At 39.6% G+C, this 22,480-nt stretch overlaps 1 protein-coding gene across 6 annotated transcripts in view; it reads right to left on the bottom strand.

Moving 5' to 3' along the window:
* The window catches only part of Khc-73 (Kinesin heavy chain 73), a 116,354-nt gene that overhangs the window by 40,813 nt on the left and 53,061 nt on the right, over positions 1-22,480 (bottom strand). For all 6 annotated transcript variants that reach the window (XM_065236863.1, XM_065236868.1, XM_065236864.1 and 3 more), the window contains one exon: positions 9,211-9,643. In XM_065236863.1, coding sequence (XP_065092935.1) covers positions 9,211-9,643 — 433 coding nt within the window. The remainder of the gene's footprint in view (positions 1-9,210; positions 9,644-22,480) is intronic.

Raw genomic sequence — 22,480 nt, 5'->3', positions numbered from 1 at the left:
AAAATTGTTGGAGAAAATGATCCTTTTTCGCCTGAACAAATGGCTTGAGTTGAACCACCTACTCTCAGATACTCAATTTGGTTTCCGTAGGGGCAAGGGAACGAACGACTGTCTCGCGTTGCTTTCCACAGAAATCCAGTTGGCTTTTGCTAAAAAAGAGCAAATGGCTTCTGTCTTCTTGGATATTAAGGGGGCTTTTGATTCAGTATCGGTTGAAGTCCTTTCAGACAAACTCCACGCTTGTGGCCTTTCTCCATTAATTAATAACTTTTTGTACAATTTGCTGTCAGAGAAACATATGAGCTTTTCTCATGGAAACTCTACAGCTTCACGATTTAGCTACATGGGTCTCCCCCAGGGCTCATGTTTAAGCCCCCTTCTGTATAATTTCTACGTCAGAGAAATTGACAATTGTCTAAGGGACAACTGCACGTTGAGACAACTTGCAGATGACGGAGTAGTGTCTATGACAGGACCAAGAGAAGCCGACCTGCAAGGACCCTTACAGGATACCTTAGACAATTTGTCTACTTGGGCTATCCAGCTAGGTATCGAATTCTCCACGGAGAAAACTGAGTTGGTCGTTTTTTCTAGGAAGCATAGCCCAGCACAACCGAAGCTTCAACTTTTGGGTAAGCCGATCACTCATTCCATGTCTTTCAAATATCTTGGGGTCTGGTTCGATTCAAAATGCACCTGGAGATCCCACATTGAGTATCTGAAGCGGAAATGCCAACAAAGGATCAATTTTCTCCGAACAATTACCGGAACGTGGTGGGGAGCCCATCCGCAAGATCTTCTAACGTTGTACCGGACAACGATTTTATCGGTTTTAGAGTACGGTAGTTTTTGCTTCCAGTCGGCGGCTAAAACGCACATCATCAAACTGGAACGGATTCAGTATCGCTGTCTTCGTATTGCATTAGGATGCATGCACTCGACTCATACGATGAGTCTCGAAGTGTTAGCGGGCATGTTGCCACTCTCTGATCGGTTTTCGGAATTATCCCTCAGGCTCCTCACCGGTTGTGAAATTATGAACCCACTGGTGATTGCAAACTTTGAGAAGCTTCTTGAGCTAAACCCTCAAACTCGTTTTATGTCATTGTACTACGTGTACATAACACAGGATGTCAGCCCTTCGCAGCATAATCCCTATCGTGTTTGCTTCTCCGACTTCGACAATTCTGTTCATTTTGATTTATCGATGACGCAAGAGATTCGCGGAATCCCAGAGCATCATCGTTCCATGATTGCTCCGTCAATTTTCGCTGCAAAGTTTGGCCAAGTTGATTCCGCAAGATCGTTCTTCACAGATGGATCACTAATAGAGGCGTCCGCTGGTTTTGGTATTTTTAACGAATTTCATAGCGCCTCTCGAATGCTTCAAGCTCCTTGTTCCGTATATGTTGCTGAACTGGCGGCAATACATTATACGCTAGAAACGATCGCCTCACTTGCACCAGATCATTATTTTATTTTTACGGATAGTCTCAGTTCTGTCGAGGCTATTCGCTCCATGAGGCCGGTAAAGCACTCCTCGTATTTTCTCATGAAAATACGAGAGCTTCTAAGTGCTTTATCTTTAAGATCTTTTGTCATCACCTTTGTATGGGTCCCATCTCATTGCTCGATTGCGGGCAATGAGAAGGCGGACTCGCTTGCAAAGGTGGGCGCTATGGAAGGCGATATTTACGATCGACAAATCGCCTACGACGAATTTTTCTTCATTTATCGTCAACAGTCACTCGCCAGCTGGCAAAATAAATGGAGTGAAGGGAGTTTGGGACGATGGTTGTATTCAATTATCCCTAAGGTGTCGAAGTGTCCTTGGTTCAAAGGTTTGGAGGTGGGTCGAGACTTCATTCGTGTGATGTCTCGCCTCATGTCCAATCACTATTCACTAAGCGCTCACTTGTTCCGTGTTGGGCTGGGGGACAGTAATCTCTGTGAATGTGGACAAGGTTATCAGGACGCAGATCACATTATTTGGTCATGTGCTGAGCACCGTGGAGTCAGATCCGAGTTGTACGATTCCCTTCGGGCTCGAGGTAGACAACCTAATGTTCCAGTTCGGGATATTTTGGCTAGACGCGATCTGGAGTTTATGCAACTCATATATGTTTTCTTGAAGAATATTAACCATAGATTGTAAGTTTGATTAACCTTGTGTTTAGTTTGTGTTTTGTATGTGTGTGTGTATTTTTTTTGTAGATTTGTTTCTGTAATAATTGTATAATTACAGAGTTGATATAACGTCGATAGGATTAAGTATATGTTTTAGAAATAGTGAAATTTTAGAATCATATTCCAAATCTTCTTTTCCCTCTCCCGATCCAAACAATTGTCATCCAATAACCTCGAGAAGACCGCGAGTAATCGGTTCCAATCCTTTAATTTTAGATTTAAGACATTCATAATGTATAAAGAAAATGATAACTTGGCTCTGTAAAGTTTATTCGATTGAGCCTGTACAAATAAAGTAATTAACAAAAAAAAAAAAAAAAAAACAATGAATTCAGCTGATTTGTCATGCTACTGAATACTAGATCTAGGCCAAAACTTCTAAACTTCGAACTCAATGGTTTGGTAATGTTTTTGTCGACTACTGCTACCCGTTTAAACCCTCAGTTACTGGTGTAAGAGTTGTCAAAGTACGCCTAAAATGGTCCCTTGTTCTTTTATCGATTATTGTTATTGTATTGAATTGTTTTTTTTTTCTTGATACCCATTAAGTCTAGCGATTTCAAAAATGTTTGCTGTTTCCTTTGATTTGCCTGTATCGCTAAAAGGAAGAGTTTGCATCCTGTGCACCATGTGGTGAAAAGCGGCTATTTTGTGTTGATGGGAATGGTTTGAAGAGCTTAGTATTACTCTATTTGTTTTGTTGGTTTCCTATAGATTTCGAAATAGAACGAAGGCGATTCCCTGACGATGAGAAGATCTAAGAAGAGGAGTTTGCCGTCCTTGTGAACGCTGCTAATGGCCTCCAAATTTTTTGATAAATATTCACTTTTTACAATGCTAAAAATGTCATCCACGTACCTATACCAACACTTGGGCAACAAATTCCTATCCTGCAGAATATTTTCTAGGTTAGCCATGAACAATTCACATAAAAATGGGGAAAGCGGATTGCCCATAGGAGCACCTTTAGTTTGTTTATAAAAAAAATCACCATCTACGCATCTTGTTCCGGATCCTTTGGAGTTTAAGGTGATGGCATTTGGCGCAACTCTCCCAGATTGGCATACCGGAAGTATGATGTGCTTGTAGACGGCAAGCTTGTTTTTCAGGGACAGAGTGGATCTCCTATTGATGAGCGGATATAGGGATCTCATCAGGATGTTGCATTTTGTTTTGTTTTTTTGACAGCAGCTTGCTGTCGAGTGTAAGGCCGAAGTAGACTATCTCTTTGGACCATTCTACCACTGTGCCGTTAAAGTTAATCTTATTAATCTCAGACCGAACAAGTCTGGGAGATTTGGAATGAGGAAATATGATGTCCTGGGTCTTCACCACGTTTATACGGATCTTCCAGCTGTTGAAATAATCAGTCCTCTTAAAAGTTTGCCGGTTAGAGCTCCGATGACCCTATCCTTATAGATGATGGATGTGTCATCTGCGAACAGAGACAACGATCCACCATCAGGGAGAGTCGGCATATTGGAAGACCGTATCGCTGTAATTTGTAGACCAGGCCATCGCTTTTTCAACGTCCAACAATGCTATGGCAGATGTTTTGGATACAGATATGTTCCGTTTGGGGCCTCATAGCCTAGTCAGTAAAGGCACGGCATTACCAAGCTTGAGGTGGCGGGTTCGATTCTTGGTCCGGTCGAGGGAATCTTTCGGGTTTCTCGACTTCCCTGGGCATAGAGTATCATTTTGCTTGCCACGCAATATACAAATTCATGCATTGGTATTGACATCGAAAGCTCTCAATTCATAACTGTGGAAGTGCATTTAGAACGCGATAAGCAATAAGCTTAATATGCGAAAAAGAATGTTCCGTTTGAGAATGTTTGTCACCCGAGTCAGCTGGTGAACAGTCGGGTGACCTTTACGGAACCCAAACTGTTCTTCGAGCAACAAGTTGTTTTCATCGACATATGCTAGGAGCTCTTTCGAACAGCTTAGATAACCCCGAGAGAAGGCTGATGGGTCGGTAACTTGAAGGAGAGGACGGATCTTTCCCAGGCTTCCGGATGGGGCTTCTATTTGTCTTTCAGATATAGGAATAAATGACTGGTATTTTTGAGTTCCTTGAATGATTATAGCTCTTGAGTATTGTTCGTTAAGCTCTTGTTTATTAGATTCATATTCTTCAGTAGTTGGTTAACAAAATAAAATTTGAGTCAGCTGATCCTCGTTTCGCTTCTGAGCCCAATCGTATAGTTCCTTTGAATTTTTGATGGGATGTTCACGTTCTCTAGCTAGACTAGCTCTGGTAGCCATATGTTTCAGTGTTCCCCCTGTAGCATCACATTGGTCTTAACCATGCGATGTTGCGAGGAAATGCCATTCAACTTCTATTCCATTTTTATTCTTAAATTGCAATCATTTTTGAGATAAATAAGTTTACAGATACCGAATCATGGCGCAAATCTTCTAATTTCTTTAAGTTGTGAATAATCAAATTAACATTTTCATGAATAGTACATATGTACACACACACATTATGTGTCCCTGAACTAGTCAACAATTTACAATTCTTATGCCTGAGATTTGCAAAAGTTGAAAACCCAATTTGTACTTCACTATTTAATTCTTTGAATCGGTTGTAGGCATGCTTGGCATGCACAGTTGTACACACCAACTGCTCATTTGTTGATAACTTTTCACTCTGTTGCTGAAATTGGTTTTTCTTTCAAGTAATTGATAGATTAGGATCATAGCTTACAATAGATATGCAAAGAGTAGGTAATTTTTAACTTTGAATCAACACCAATGATTTTTTACACTTAAAGTCCAAGATGTGTAGTGAGCATTTCTCACTTCATTTTTACAACGCTAAAACAAATACAGTTTTTTACTAGAATTAAAATCTATTTTCTTTTACTTATCTATAACAAGCTTAAACCCTATTCTATCTACTGATTTAAAGATAACTATGTTTCGTCAACTGTGTGCAAAGTTATTGGCAAATGAGCAACTCATGACCAAAACTGTGTATGCCAAGCATGGTTGTAGGACTCCCGTAGAGTGTAACCTTTTTTTAACTGACTGACGCTCAATCCACTGCCTATCCTCAAAGTAATAGTGGAGTGTACACCTTTATCGTTTAACAGTTGTTTTGATTGAGTAGCCATATAACTGGTTGCATTGAATGTGTCCATAATTTTCTGAACTGTCCTTGACCTAGGTATCTGAAATTTCTCAGTTTTCGTTGTGTCTTCTTTCGAAAAGTTCTCTGTAAGCTGTTCAATAATTTCATTAAAATCGTCAGTTTTGTTATCATCTAAGTTAGCTTTTGCATGAAGTGCAAAGATGTGCTTTCTAATTCTTTGATTAATTTAAAGATATTTCTGCACAGCATAATTTACAGAACTCATTTCCTTCAGATCAATTGGTGATGCCAAAATACTAGATAGAGGAAATGTTGGCTTCGGCAATACCTTAACCTATTATCGTCAGGGGTAAAAACCTCCTTGAGAGCTTAATTTTGGCATGTGGATACATTGTTTTTCAGAGCATCTATTGGCCAAATTTGAGTGTTCTAGGACTTTGTTTGCCCCTCTGACGATAATAGGTTAAGGTTTTGCCGAAGCCGACATTTCTATACTAACATTTGAAAAGGGCGTAACACCAAAAGACCCATATCGAGAAAATCGCTTCCCAATTTTGATGACTTAAAAATTATTCCTATTTCACGTCTTTCCATTTTCATTTTGGAGTTACGTCCTTTTCAAATGTAAGTCTAGATTTCCCCTTTAGATTTGTTTAAAAGTTCAGCATTAACGCTTTGCGAATATTCGCCAACATTAGAGTCAATTGTTTTTGCCGATGTTATTGATGATACAGATGCTAAGGATTCTTGACTTGGAAGTTCGGTACGTTTAGAAAGCTGTATACAACAAGAATCACAGATTTTGAAGCTACTGTTAAGTTGGTTCTCTTCCGCAAAACTCAGCGCAATCAGTTTCTTGATATTATTTTCCGTGAGACTTCACAACTTTTACTAAACACGTTTATGCACTTATGATAAAAAGTATTCATTTTAACTACTAGTTCATCTTCTGAATTACTGAACTTAAGCAGGACACTTTCACAGATTCACAGCGAATTATATTCTAATGTTGATTCCGAGACTTGGCTTAAATATGGATGTAGGTGTTTGAAAACCACGCCATTTGGTACTATGAATTGCTTAGCTATAGGTAGTATCCCAAGTAACCAAAAGTTCCGCATTCAACGATTAAAATCACTTCAAAGTTCCGTAAAGTTCAAATAAAGTTCCGACAGAGCTTTCAAGTTCCATAAAGTTCGAATAAAGTCCCGACAGAACTTTCAAGTTCCATAAAGTTCGAATAAAGTCCCGACAGAACTTTCAAGTTCCATAAAGTTCAAATAAAGCTCCGACAGAACTTTCAAGTTCCATAAAGTTCAAATAAAGTTCCTACAGAACTTTCAAGTTACATAAAGTTCAAATAAAGTTCCGACAGAACTTTATTCCGCACTCCGCACAAATCTTTATTAGTAACAAAATAATGTACGTAAATATTAAATGATCAGTGGCCCGAATAAATCATAATTCCTATATTAATGCAGTGCATCAACATTCTATCCAAACATAAAAAATAATTAAAAAATAATTTCCTGGATTCGAACCTGTGTATTCGACATGCGATCTAGGAACGCTAACCACTGCGCCACAAATGTGTTGGAATACCATGCGGGCAAACATCAATTTAAAATTCATCAAGGTGTTGTGTTTCGTATTCAAGTTAGTCAGCTGGCACTGAAAACTCCAACAGTAGGCGGGACAACAGCTCACTTTATTATATCTCAGAGGACGCAGCGGTTCGTGCTAGGGCTCTCACGCAGGAGGACTGGGTTTAAATCTTCAAACAGCTCCACTTCTACTACTAATGCTGATAAATCAATACACATTAATACCTGCCTTTAGAAATAACTTTCATAAAAGTGCGAACAAAATATAGAATTAGTGTAGAGGACAAAAACCTTTTTTAATTTATTTTCTAAAAGTTCCGTTCAAGTTCCGCCCGAAGCTGCTTAGAATGCTCTTCAATTATAATACCGGAACTTTCAAGTTCTTATAACGACTTAAAAATGAGGCTGCTTAGAATTCTATAGACCACCTGCAACCAAGATGCTTAAGCCACAAATAGCCTTTTATCAGAACTTTTGGTTACTTGGGATGTTATCATTTTAGCACCAAGTTAATACCTATGAGGTGCATATCTAAGAAGACACTATTCATATTGATGCGCTTCCAAGAGCTTTTTTATTGTGAATTTCCCGACTGCTGAATTTATGTATGGGCCTAAATTGGGGTCATTTAGACCGACATTACATCCATTTCCCCTATGTTTGTATTATTTCTGCGTGAAGTTAACGATTTTACATAGTTGAAGATGCTAAGTTTCAAATAACAGACTTAAAGTGGTCAAGTGGTCATTTTATACGATAGATAAGGAGATGATATATAAAGTTCACCAGCACCTCTTGGTTCATTAACGGAAGTGGCAGCAGAAAGTCAACATAATCAGCTAAAAAATATCGAACCCATTATGCAAGGAAACCATCAACGATAGACAACTTACATGATGTGTTCATTCGTGCCATGAATGAATCAGACCCAGTGGTCAGTTCCATTTGTATGGCGAAAAGACGTGTTTCTGGATTATCCCGACATCGTGAAAAGTTTTATGATATTTGAAAATTCTGTAAGCTGTTCAATAACTGATACTAATAACTACAATCCGTTGGAGGAACTTATGAAAGCTGTCGATGAAATTGAAGAAAATTTTATTCATGATTATAATGTAACAGAAGAATGATCGAGAAACTCGTTGAAAATCCTATGTAATCGTAATCATTATACTACGCCATATTATGTTTTTTATTTAATTTAGAGAACACTAAACAAATAAACATATTCAAAAAAAAAATTGGTAACCTGATTTGATGTATGATTTTACTTTTATTTACGGTGTATAAAACCAAGTTCGAATTATCTTCAAGATTTTAGCCGTTGAATTCAAACTTGAAGTTGTAACCGATTTCAAAATATTATCTTTAAATTTAAAACAGCAAAAAGTCAATCCCTTTTCAAAAGTTGATCGTGAAATTATGCAAAATATTTACTAACATCGTATTTTGATCAAACCCCTAAAGGAGAGGATAAAAAACAGGCAAATTTTGCCTACCATGGTAAATCCAAAGAAATTAAAGACTATATCTTTTCAAGAACATCACCACTAGGTTTTTCAGTAGATTTCTAAATGACTCTCAAAAGTTTCTTCTCTCTTCGAGTTCGGGACATCCGCTAATATCTTCCAGAGTTAAGGCAAGTCTAAAGGACTATGAAGTCATAAGATTTCCCATGTTAAATCAGAGAATCTTCAGGGCTGTTTAAAATTACTTTTAGGTCATCAAAGAACTCCCAGACCCATGTCGGAACACTTTCATAGAATTTGCAAAATGCTTTTAAAACAATTGAAGTGCTGTGCGGCATCTCCAGATAGCATCTTGAACAAATATTACAGACATCCCTATTAACTAACGGAGAACTAACGGTTCCGCTCTGGGAGTTCTTTCTCATATTACACTCTTGAAACTGGAATATGTAATCCGCGTTTTTCTAGAGCTCCTGAATGTTGCTAATTAAGTTTAAAATGCTTCAACTAATTTTTACACATCTTTCTTCTTATTTCTTAAAACAACAACAAAATCCAGCGAATGAATGGTATAGTCGAAAATTAGAAATTTCATCCTATACCATAGTCGCCCTGAATCGACTCGACGGAAAGTCCCATCTGATTCCGGTCCCGAAGTGTTGAAACGACAACATAATGTATGACACCCGCACATATATGTACCTACATGCATCGTATACCCATTTATCGATTCATTCATACACATGCAACTCTATTCCGGTAAACCCCCATCCACCCGGTGTACTGAGTGAGCAGCACAAAAAGAGCAAACATGGCATAGATCGGAAAATAAAGTAGAATAACCTACCATGAACGCTGTGACCGCCAGCTGGGACAACCCGTCCACGTACGGTCCCATGACGTTGTGTTCCCGCACCTTGAGCGACTGTTTGCTCGTCTTCGGATCCAGCAGGTCGTGCACTTTCTCGTTGTAGATTTCCATGTAGGACACCTCGACCTTGTAGTTCAGTTCTTCGGTTTGCTTGGCCGCAATGTACCCAAACAATTCGTCGCACAGCCGCGGGATGATACCCTTGTTGTCCTGATTGCCCATCATGGTGTAGGATTTGCCGGATCCGGTCTGCCCGTACGCGAAGATGCACGCATTGTACCCCTGGAAGGCATTGTCCAGGATGTCGCGGCCCATGTTGGCGAAGACGAGCTCCTGGGAGGCGAAGTGTTCCGCACTCGGATCCGTCGAATAGAAGCAGTGATCGAATGCGAACATTTTTGGCGGTTTTCTGGAAGTGAGCAAGCATTGAAAAAAGAAATACGTTATAAAACTGTATATGAGCGGTACAAAGAAGAGAGACCTCCACCGACCGACGGCAGACAAAAGTTGGGCAACGTTCGAAAATTTCTGCGCTTGTTACGGTACTTGGATCAATTGCTGAAATGTTGTTGTGCTTTTGCGATTTTTTTTTTGTTGCTGCCCCACTGACTGGGGCGGTGGCCCTGGCTTTAGTGGTGTGTGCCTTGTCTTTATCAGGCCAGCTCTACAGCACAAGCCACTAACACTTCACTAGATGAATAACTTTTGATCAGCGATTATTTCATAATTTACGATTTCGAGCCGTTTTTCCAGTAGTGAACAGTTTGTAAGCAGTCAGAAGCCAGAAGCCACCAGCTCGGGGAGGCGAAGTGTAAAGACATGTTAAAAAATAATGACGGTTAAATCGTGCCGGTTTTTGATATGGGAGACGGCTGAATTGAGAGACGCAGCAGAGAAGTGACCGCTAACTAGCATATATGTACGTAGAATGGTTCTTCTGATGGGGAAATATTACAGAGGAAGCATGTGTTGTTTGATTTGGTGTAATACACTGGTTAAACATTATTGGTGCAACCTATTATGTTAGGTTTGCTTCACAGACTTTACGCATCGTTTGCAAGGCTTTTCTATTGGCGAGAGATGCCATCGGTACAACATATTATTACGCACTTAAAACTATTACATAGTCAATTATGATGGCAAACATGACGGGCAGATGTGGCCTGAATCTTTATTCGGGGAAATAAGTGTCATCCTATCGACACATCATTTTGATTTACATACAGTACCGGACAAAAGTTCAATGAGTAGTAATTTTTCAGGGTGTCGATCAAAATGTCTGCCTCTGCTGGTTCATCAACTATTCAAGGTTTGTCGGTATAGTTTTGGGCATATGAGTGTACATGAGGTTTGAGAAATTCTAGTAAAACGCTTCTTATTCCCTGCCCCTTGGTTCAGTGAGGATTAGGGCGCGTTCTGCCAGGTTGGTCGAGGCAGATTTCATGTGTGAGTAAGTGATGACACTGGACATTGTTATGTGCAATTCAGTCCGTTTCATATTTCACCACATGTAGTTCCAAACAGCCTGAAAGAAATGTGGCGCTTGCAAAGATCACTTGAAGATACGATATGACGGAACATTGATACTAATTGTTAGTCAACATATTTAATGTTCCCTCATTTCACATCCGTTGAACCATTTTGAACGGCCATTCCGTTATGGTTATATCACAGCATTACAAATAATGTATATTTCTATACCTTTTCCGGTACCATGGAGTCAACAAAGTGAAAAATGAGCTGCAAAATGGAGCACATGCGATACGACAATGGAGTGATGCTCGTTAAAAAAATACTCGGAGACACTGTCTATTTTCCGCACTGGTGTTACGGTTTTGTAAGACGCAACTAGGAACTCAAGCTCAACATACAAAGATAATGGACGTCGATATGTCGTAGAACACATCAGAAATAACATGGGAGACTAGTAGCGACTAGCAGTGATACAGAGAACGACAACGAGTTCACAAATATGCACGAAAATTTGACATAAGGGTGAAGAAACAGCAGGTGAGATCGTTTTAAATGTTTAATTTTTATTATTGCTCATATAGGGGAATCTGGCTCTAATGTTGGCCTATAGATCTAAGATTGCGCCCATCGATAAAAATCTACTATTTATCAATTTTATCTTGATGAACGCGTCATTGGGACGGTACTAATGGATGTTTTTGGTCGCTATTGAAAATTTAGTCGATTGCTGAATGGGCCGAAATTAGGGGCATTTAGGCCGACATTTTTTTTTCCTCTGTTCGGGACCTAACACTACTGCGACCAGTAAATTGATCTATTGTAGTATATCCCGTGTCCTTAGTTTAGTGCATGTCGTATTACTCCATCACTATTGAGAAATGATGAAGTATTATTCGATTTTTTTACAGTTGCCACTCTTGCATTTATCGCAAGGATCCGACTCTAATTGAAAGGTCCCGCTATTTATACCCTTCGGAGTGTTGAAACACCCTCCAAAGGCGCGCCCCTTTGTCAGTCAAAGTTGAATTCCTTAGCAACAAAATTAAGGTATGACACCGATAATGACCATGCATCAGAACCCTAGTCTTAACCACTTCAAACTAGGGAACAACGAAGAGAAGATTAGGAATCACATAGATGAAGACAACTAACTCATTTTTTTGCCTTGTTTCAAGATCATCCTCGGTAGACAAAGCCGAGTCTTGTCACTATCAACAAGGCATAAAAAGTAACAAGGACTAAGATGTGTTCCTTGGATTACTGAAAAATCCTGTTCCCCTAGTATGAAGTAGTCAGGAACTAGGGAACAACGGATAGAAGATTAGGAATCACATAGATGAAGACAACTAACTCATTTTTTTGCCTTGTTTCAAGATCATCCTCGGTAGACAAAGCCGAGTCTTGTCACTATCAACAAGGCATAAAAAGTACCAAGGACTAAGATGTGTTCCTTGGATTACTGAAAAATCCTGTTCCCCTAGTTTGAAGTAGTTAGGACTAGGAATCGGTGGTAGATCTTACATCCCGTAACGTACCACGAAAAGGTGATCTACCCACGTTACGGGGCAAGGCCGACATTACATCCATTTCCCCTATATACAAACCAATGCTGGGATTGGGAAGGAGCATCAGGGCACCCGATTGAAGCGATATGGATGGGGAGAGTGAAAATGTCTATTCCATGTTGCTAACATTCCGTGGATAAAGGGCGGGCTTTCTTCCCCATTGATTGGGGTATCTTCCTGTTGGATGGCTTGTTTACTGACCAATTGGCTGATCTAGTTGTTGGAAGGAGATTCTGAACTGGAAATGAATAGGCGAATTGCCTATCAATCCATTCATCCGTTTTTGAACCTTCATACAACGATTTACTGATGACAATCAGAGGTTATTAAGCTTGATCAATGTAGTAATGAAATTGGGTTGTTAGCGGAATGCTAAATAAAACAGCAAAAAAGGTTATCTTCCATTTAATTCCACTTAATTAATTTTGGTATCCATGACAGATACGTATTTCGACTACAATGTGCAGTCTTCATCAGTGTCATTCCCACTAAAGAACTTATCAAAATCTAACCCCCTTAAGTACTCATCCCCTAGGTAAATAAGCTTGATCAAGTTAGAAGAGCCCCTCTAGTTTCAAAGTTACAATGAGTGGTAGACCACTACCATCAACATCATCTAGTAAAATGCTTCTTATTTGACTGCTCTTTTTCAAACTGTAATCAGCGAATCAACTGAAATATTGCACATTTTTAGTCAAAATATTGATATTTAAACGCTTCTTATTTGACCAAAAACTGTTCACGGCAAATACAAGTTATAGGGGAAATGGCTTTAATGTTGGCCTATGGATCTAAGATTGGGCCCATCGCTAAAAATCAGCTATTTATCAATTTTATAAAGATGAACGCGTCATTGGGACGGTACTATGGATATTTTTGGTCACTATTGAAAATTTAGTCGATTTTTTAATTTATGTATGTGCCCAAATTAGTGGCATTTAGGCCGACATTACATCCATTTCCCCTAGCAGGTTTTTTTTTCACCATCTAAGAAAATGGACTATTTTTTTTTATTTGGCCGCTTTGGTTTTCCATTTGCCTGCCAATAGTTTAGTTATACCCGATCCAAAAATACCAATATCATAGTGACTATTTCGACTAATGGAAGATCTTGGATTTCGTTCACCATAGTTTTTTTTTTTATATGGATAAAAATCAAACTGCTATAGCTTGTCTTTATCGTGAACAGGTTTTAGTCAAATTAAAAGCGATTGAAAGATCAATATTTTGAAATCAAATACGCAAAATTTCAGTTGATTCGGTTCGTTGTATGTCAAGAAATAACAGTTGGAAAAGGAGCAGCGTTCAAATAGAATTGCCCAAATGCCCACACACTGGATAAACTGACGCGATTGGTCAAGGCAACGATGGATCGAGTGTTGTGCGTTGTTCGAGTATCGGGGACACTCTCGAATCCCTTTGAATCTCGAAGGGGGTTACGACAAGGTGATGGACTTTCGTGTCTGCTATTCAACATCGCGTTAGAAGGTGTGATCAGAAGAGCTGGGATAGACACGAGTGACACGATCTTCAGGAAGTCCATCGATCTTCTTGGCTTCGCCGATGACATCGACATCATGGCACGGAACTTTGAGACGATGGCGGAAACGTACATCAGACTGAAGCTAGGCGGATTGGACTTGCCATCAACGCATCAAAGACAAAATACATTAAAGGAAGAGGTTCGAAATCGAGGTGGTCGAGGAGTTCGTGTATTTGGGCTCACTGGTGACCGCCGAAAATGATACCAGCAGAGAAATTCAAAGACGCATTATGGCAGGGAATCGGGCCTACTTTGGACTCCGGAGGACGCTCCGGTCGAATAAAATTCGCCGTTGCACGAAGTTTACTATCTACAAGACGCTGATTAGACCGGTGGTCCTCTACGGCCACGAGACCTGGACTATGCGCATGGTGTTTTCGAACGGAAGGTGTTACGTATCATCTACGGTGGAGTGCACATGGATGACGGAACGTGGAGGAGGCGAATGAACCACGAGTTGCACCAGCTGCTGGGAGAACCATTCATCGTCCACATTGCAAAAATTGGGCGACTACGGTGGGCTGGGCACGTCGTAAGAATGCCGCACGACGACCCAGTAAAAATGGTGGATCGACCAAGTAGAAGGCGACCTGCAGAACCTTCGCAAACTACGCGAAGGCTGGCGAAGTGTGGCCATGGATCGAGTAGAGTGGAGACGACTTCTTGGGACAGCAGAGGACAAGAAGGCTCTAGCCTGATTGGTAAGGTTTTTTTACGTTCTTGTGAACTTTTAGAGATTTCAGACTTAAAAAACATGCATTTTATACATGGCGTTATTATCAAGATCTCAAATTCAACAAAAAACGAAAATCTTGAACTAAGATGAAATTTTAGAGTTCGGGCATATTGAAGAATTATCTGGAGAATTTTAATAAGATTTTTGGAGAATTGTAGTCCTTTACTATTCACTCTGTTTAGAAAATCTGAAGACAGTTCCAAACGAATTTGACTAGAGGTAACAGGTAATTTTGAAAGGTATTTCAAGAAATTTTCAGAAAAAAATAAAGTAAAATTCCAGGGAATTCAAAAGCCACTCTGAAGGAATTTCAACAAACTTTTGAAGAATTTCGAGGAGAGATCTAAATGAATATCGATAATAGTTCCAAAAGAACTGAGAATAACTAAAAAATATATTGAAGAATTTAAAGCTAGTTTGAAGATAGTTTCAAAGAAATTCGGCGGGTTCCATGGAGGAAATGTTGAACATTATTTCCATAAAAATCGAAGTCGCGTTCCAGGAGATTTTAAATATATTCTTCTTTTTCTTCTTCGCATTTCAAGCTTATTGCATATCGCATATTAGCTTATTGCGTGCTCTCAACTTAGTGTTCTAGATGCACTTCCTCAGTTATTAATTGAGAGCTTTCGATGCCTGTACCATTTTTGCATTGGTACAATTGTGTGGCAAGTCCAATCATACTTCTATGCCCAGGGAAGTCGAGAAATTTTCCAACCCGAAAAATTCCTAGACCGGACCGGGAATCGAACCCAGCCACCTCCAGCATGGTCTTGCTTTGTAGCTGCGCCTTTACCGACTGAGCTAAGGGAGGTCCAAAGATATTCTATCAACGCTATTTTTAGAATAATTTCAAGGGAATTCTGAGGAAATCCTATGCAATTCTGAGGTTAAATCCAAGGAAATTTTAGAAGAATACTTTATAAATTCTAACGGGCATACCAAGAGATTTCTGAGGAATACTACAAATGAAATGTTAGGAAAAACTATGAAGAGAAATTTGAACAAATTCTCGCGAGAATTATAAAGAATACAAAGTGAATCTCCAGAGTATTTTGGAGGGAATTCCTAAACTGTTCTGCACAGAATTAGGAAAAAAAAACTTTAAAGGAATTACGGGAGAGAATCATTCAGTTCTTGAGGGGAATCCTAAAAGAAACTCTCACGCTAAATGTCACAAGTTCACATCTCATCACGAATGACCTCAAATGTATTAAAGGCATTATAATACAAATAATAAATCTATGCATGTGAATGGCAATCATTCACATTTTTGGAAAAATTAAGCCATCAATATTCGGCGATTGTGTTAGGGAAACCACTTTTTCCCATTACGGAAACGCCCCATTTTCTGATGGCAAAATTACACATTTTCGTGCACAAAACGCACTAAATTTTTAGTTTATTCAATAGATAATAAAAAAGCGAAAATTCATTGGAGGAATTTCTTGCTAAAACTTTCCATTCGCGAGATATTTGCAATAAATCATATTGATTCAAGATTTTTTTCTTTTTTGTGGAATGCTGGAGAAAGGCTTACCTTAATTCGAAGTGTTTCTGGTTAATTGACAAGGTCATGTGGTATTCGGTCATTGCGAGAATTTGAAGGTATCACTTCAATACTGCTACGGATTTGACCACAAACGTTTGATTGCTGGGTACATTATTAAAATCCTTTGGGGGTGATGTGGCTTGCAGGAAGGCGAGCGAACGTTCAATGAAAATTAACTCTTGAACCGTTTTATCGTGTAATGTAATGTAATGCTGAGCTATTAGAGTGTTCTCAACACGGATGAGGCTGGCGAGCTGTATGTTGTTTGGAACGAGGGTGACGCGCTTGGCATAGATGGCCCACAGCGGCTCACGACGAGCAACTGAATCCGATCAGTAGCGGTGCGGCTTCTTCCTTCTTGTTCGGTCAGTGGGCCTCATGTGGGCTGCAGCTCGCTGCTTGCAGGCAGCCTTTCATTGTGTACTGGAGAACAATGTTCAACGCCACTGCTGCTGCTGCTGATGACGACCGACCAGACACCACCACACACGGTGATTGAAAAGCACCGTTCAGCGAGACCGGATGCAATTCGAGATTGAAATCTGTGTTAGGGAAAGCGCTGTTTGCAGGCAATCGGTGATAATTTTGATCACCATTGAAACAGTTGGACATTTGTGTAAGTGATCTATTGAAAATTGGTAAAGTGTTCATTTAAAAGATTCTTAGAAAAATTTCCAATCGATTGGTTTAGAATTAAAATCCATCCGCTATTGATAGAGTTATAAGTAGTCAAAACCTGACGACTTTTTGTAACGCGTTCAATTTTGATTTTTTGAAATTTTTCCCCCAATACGTTGCCGAAAGACGTAATCCAACGTCATAACAATATATGAGACATTCTAATTTTTTTTTTTTTTACATAAAAAAAGCTTTCTAACAAGAAGTTTGAAAATATGACCAAAAGTTTGCGTGGGTGTATTAAGAGTTTCAAAAAAAATGCTGTTTGAATTTTTGTTTACAAAAGCAGATTCGTGCCTTTGAAAAAGTAATCGATTGTAGTAGATTCCTCCTTCTATGCAACATGAGCAGTTGTTTAGAGGTTTGAGCCAGAAGGAACGTCACATTGACGGCGCCGGTTGTTGAGTGGTAAGCGTGATTGATTTCTCAACCCAGTGTGTCTAGGTTCAATCCCAGATGAGGACGTTGTAATTCGGATGGGAAGTGAAGCCGTTGATTGGCTCTCGATTGCGGAAAGGAATTAACAGTGGTTTCACCACAATAGAGCATTTCCAGACCAAATAGAAAAAAAATAATTGCAGGCTCGACCTTCTTAAATTTTTGAAATAGTTTTCTGTGCAAAATTAAAAAAAAAATAACGAAAAGTTTAAAAATTTGGCCAAAAGCTGTTGTTTAAGGATTTTTGTTAAATTTTAAGTGTTCAACTTAATTTTTGTTAAGAAGATAGCATTTAACATAAGCTTTTAATGAAAAACATTCAAAAAAGTGAAGGGGGTATTTTAATGTTGTTTAAGTTTACAACACTTTTTTGATTTTTACCCTAAATTACTTGAATCGTTTTATCGTGTATACTTTTCACGGAAAGGAATTATTTTTTTCTAACAACTTTGTATGAAACGTCATTTCCATTGGAAGTGACGTTTTCAAGTTATGATTTGTTGAAAAATATCGAATGCGGCATTTTAAAGTTTTTTGCGAAATTCAAAATGCCCGAATTTCAATTTTAGAAGTCGCATCGATTTGTCATTTGGAACTCAATAAGGGAGACAGCTGTTTCTTTTTTTATACTTCATGTTTATGGGGTTAGTCGAAAGAAGCTTCCTGGTGATATTGGAAGAAGCTTCTGCAGAAAGTTGAATGGAGAAACAGGAGGAAACTTTCAGAACAATTGCAAGAAAAAAGTTGAAAACAATCTGAGAGGGGTTGGAATAAAGTTCCGGTAAAAGTTGAAAAAAATCATCCGGGAAGTCTGAAACACTTTCGGAGAAAGACAGAAAGGAATTCCAGCGGAGGACAGAAGTTTAGAAGAAACTTCCGGGGGAAATTTAAAGAAACTTCTGAGAAAAGTCGAAAGACATTTCCAGGGGAAACTCACAAAGACTCCGGGAAGAATTCGAAGAACAGTTAAAGGAGAAGTTGGGAAAAAAGCATCCGAATAAACTGCCGGTAAAAGTCGGTTGTTGGGAAGTTGGAAGACAATTCCAGGAGAAACCAGAAGCACCTCGGAAGAAACTTCCAGTATTAGTTGAAAAAAAACGACGGAAGTATGGAAAAACTTTCATTCTCAGTAGAACAAAAAACTTCTAGGAGAACTTGATAGAAACCTGTCGAGGAAGTTGGAAAAGCTTCCTGAATAAGATGGAAGCTGGAAGATATATTCTGGGTTAGTGCGGAGGAAATTTCTGGAGAAAGTCGGCATTTCAGACAAAAGAATCTCATAGGAGAAACCTGAAAAGACATCAGAAGACATACAGTCCATCCTGATGAATGTGGGCGTCTTAGTGGAATACCGGTATAAAGAGAGATTTGCTTATCCTTGACAGATACGCGTATTTCGTCTACAATGTGCAGACTTCTTCAGTGTCTTGTAGTCAAGTATTAGTACAAGACACTGAAGTAGTCTGCACATTGTAGACGAAATACACTTATCTGTCAAGGATAAGCAAATAAGGTTGTGGAATTAAATGGAAATTACTAATCCTTCTCTCTCTCTCTTCATACAGTCCATGTTGAAACCAAAATGCATTCTGAGTAATTCCGGAAAAAAAACTTAGGGGAGAAATTGGAAGAAGCTTGGAGAAAATTCATGAGAAGTAAAAGAAACAACCGACAGAACACGGAAGAATCTGCCGGGTTAAGTCGGAAAAACTCTCCAAGGGAATCAAAAGGTCTTCTAAGAAATTTCTAGTGAAAATTGAACAAAACCCTCAGAATCTTCCTGGCGATGTCAGAAGAAACTTGTAGAAGAGGTCGGAATAAACTACCTGGAATAAACTACTATAGTTCCAGGAGAATCCGATATCTTCATGGATCGTCCAACAGATGTTTTAAATTAAACATTCTGACCAATCTATCTGGTCACTAGATAAAAGTATTTTGCAATTTACAGAATTCCGTGGGAGAGAAAAAACGTCACTAATGAAAAGGGAAAAATTATTAAAATTTCAACAACACAACAAAATAACCCATTTGGCCTTGGAATCACAAATCGACCACGTTTTCTCTGCAATCTGGAAAGACTCAAGTTGTTCGCAGTTGCAACTTACTACTTTCAGAACGAGGCAGCGTTGCCAGATGAGGAAGATCTGACCGAAGTCCCTCGTGAGGACATCTGAAGTAGTTTGAAATCAGCCATCAACAGCGCAAGAGGAATCGAATAAACGAAAAGTGACATGATCAGCTAGGGGCTTGTCAAAATTTGGAAAGATACAAACAGAAACGAAGCCTGGAACTTCAACGCTTTGTGCTACGAGTCGGAATGTGTCAGGTTTAGGATGGAGGTCAGGTCGGATCGAAAGGTTGAAGCAGCACTACGATGAACACCAGAATGGCGCAGAGGCGGAGAATCAAGCAAAGCGAGCATCGGTACGGCGGACGAAAGGAACATGGAACTATCCTATCAAGGCTACGATGGATGAAGTATAATACTGTGTAAAGATATCGGTAGCAATGTCGGACTCGTTTGATACATGCGATGGTCTTTCTGGTCTCCTGTCCAACATTGTGTTAGGAGGTTAAAGATGATCTTCAATAAATCCAGCCAGTTCATTTGGATCGCTAACTACGAGGAAATTTCCGACAAACCATTCGATGCGCAGACTAAATCGTGAAGCGAATCTGGCCGGTACGTGGTATGACGCTCGATAAATGAGAGACAAGTTGCCACGAACCGAGTTAGTTTACGTAACGTAGTACACATTTCATTAAAACAAAACTTAACACGTTAGGTCGTAATGACGGCGGTTTCCCTACAAATATATAAAAGAATAAATATAGGTTTCAACTTGGATGAAATTCAACATTTTATTCACAAGCCATGGCTACCTATAAGTAAAATGAATGTTATCTTGATTTAAATTGAAACAAAATACATTCTCAGCCCCGACTACGTGGATTATGACGCATTGATTGATTTACGTCCGACTTGCTCATTAAAAATAATTGTAACGCTCTGAATAGAAGACCTTGCACTTTACGTACCCCTGCCCTAAGCCGCTCGCAACATTACATGTAAATTTGAACCATTCGTTAAAATTTCAGTCACGCCACATTATTGTGTCCTGCTTCATATTCCAACAGCTCATAAACGTATCCTCCAATAAAAATACACGAAATGTAACACCAGTAAGGAAAAAGCACAGAAACTCTTCGGCAAACTGGCAGGCATGGCACTTGGATCTCTTTCAATTAGTGTTCCCTAAGAGTGTCTTTCCTTTTACTTGCTGTAAGTCCTACACCCCGAAAAAGTAAGAACTGACAAAGTGTCGTCAACCATAAAGTCGCTTAAAATTATTCGCCTGCAACTTTGTGCTCTATATGGGTGTATTGTATACGTTCCTATAAGCCTTCCAAAACCCAGGTACAAACCATATCGGATCAGACTGTGTACCATAATGTCGACAGAAGAGACCCAAATCGCACTTGGCGAAAAACACATATATAGCTGCCTTCCATAGGAGGTTTGATACGCGAAATCAAATTGCCGACCAGCTTCGAAGTCGTCCTTTACCCCGCTAGCACTTTCGTTCTGAATGGAAAGTTCGGGGGTTGATGGTGAAGTGAGAAAATGAATGAAAAACTCGGGCACGTCATGCTCTAGCCCCCTGCCAAGTTCCCCCATGCAGAGAGGGAGAACTTTTTTGATTGTGCAATTTGCTGGGTGGTAAAAATACTGTCGACTGCTCGACTTCACGCGATTATTTTCGCCCACAGTTTTGCGGCAGCCTTGACCAAAATAACAATTATTTAGTAGAATCGACGAGTCAATCACTCACTAACCGTTCAAATCAAAACCCAACGTATGTCGATTCGACCCTCTCCCGAATGGTAGCGTGAGCCAATGTTCACCCCTTATCAGTGGAAACGTGAAGAGTTGCGCTTTGTGCAGTCCCACTATGAGTTCAACCTATCCTTCAGGTGAGCGGACAAGGTGGACAGTGAATGGCGAAAAAAAACATGACAATTATTAGGTAATCGAAAGGCGATCAACCAATGTACCACAACGAGAGAGAAAAAGAAAGAAAGAGCACGAGGGAAAGGGTTCGTAGCAGACCGAAACGGTCGCACAGAAGTGACAAAGGCGGAAATGAGGTTCCATTTCCGATGCCACCATGTCTAGCTTTGGCACGTTCGGTTCGGGCTGGACGTGGTGGTGCTTTCCAGCAGATTTTGGCCATGGGATTTTATTTCTTCGGCGAGGAAAAAGTCAACATTCTAGGTGATTATTGCTTCGAGGCTGTATTGATTCGAGGTTGTCACGTTTGCTCGGTTTTTTCAGTTACCATATCATAAACATCACTGCAACTGCTTTTATGCCAGCTGGGTCCTATTTCTCAGTGCTGGGGTTGTTCAAATTTCCTGCGTTTTTTTTTTATTCTAATATAAAGTGGACATGATTTTCTGAATGCCTAAGGAGATGTAGAGGGATCGATACCCGAGCAAAGTCTGAGATCGAATTGAAAACTTAATTTGATGTTGTGATGTTACCAATAAGCATTACTCGATATTGGTCGTGTTAACCGTTAAAATATCAACATTGAGAGAATAAAATCTTCATGTAATATCAAATTGAAAACTTTTTTATTCTTTATTCGAGCCGTACAATTGAAAACTAATTCTGCTGTCAGTGAGAGCAAAATGAAAAAACAATTTGATGTACATTTTCCCCGTTGATATCAAATCGAGTATTCAATTTGATGTTCTGCCTCAAAATTTTCAATTGTTGATTTACTGTACAAAGACACAAATAAACCAGCATGGTTTTTCTTTATAGCTGCGCTTTTACCGACTGAGCCGAGGGAGGCCCCGCATTTTGTGGAAATCTTCCGAATGAGTTCTAAGGTGGGCTACAAAATGGTGAGTTGACAACCTGGAAGGAGCGGAATACCTAGCCCTGGTCCTTACAAGTCCCTACTTCACGGCTCCACGAGTCATATGATAACAAAAGACTACCAACTGAAACAATGACACAGCTGGGTGGCGTAGCCTGGGCAATGTTGTCAATCCGACAATAGCAAAGAGAGGAGGTGCGGTGCGAACTCTGCCACGATAACCCTAAGAGGAAGTGGAGACATAATGGGGACTTTTTTCAGCCAATTTTCTGTCAAACGCGAACCAGCGCCTGATTGGTCGGGCGAACGTATAGAAAGGCGAGAATTTTTACAACAGGGAATCTATTTGCTTGTATTTTGACAGTCGAC

This window comes from Ochlerotatus camptorhynchus, unplaced genomic scaffold, assembly GCF_037179485.1.
Source record: "Ochlerotatus camptorhynchus isolate MF236.1 unplaced genomic scaffold, CSIRO-AGI_Acam_v1.1 ptg000577l, whole genome shotgun sequence".
NCBI classification, from domain to species: domain Eukaryota; kingdom Metazoa; phylum Arthropoda; class Insecta; order Diptera; family Culicidae; genus Ochlerotatus; species Ochlerotatus camptorhynchus.
This window is presented reverse-complemented; position numbering and strand designations above follow the sequence as displayed.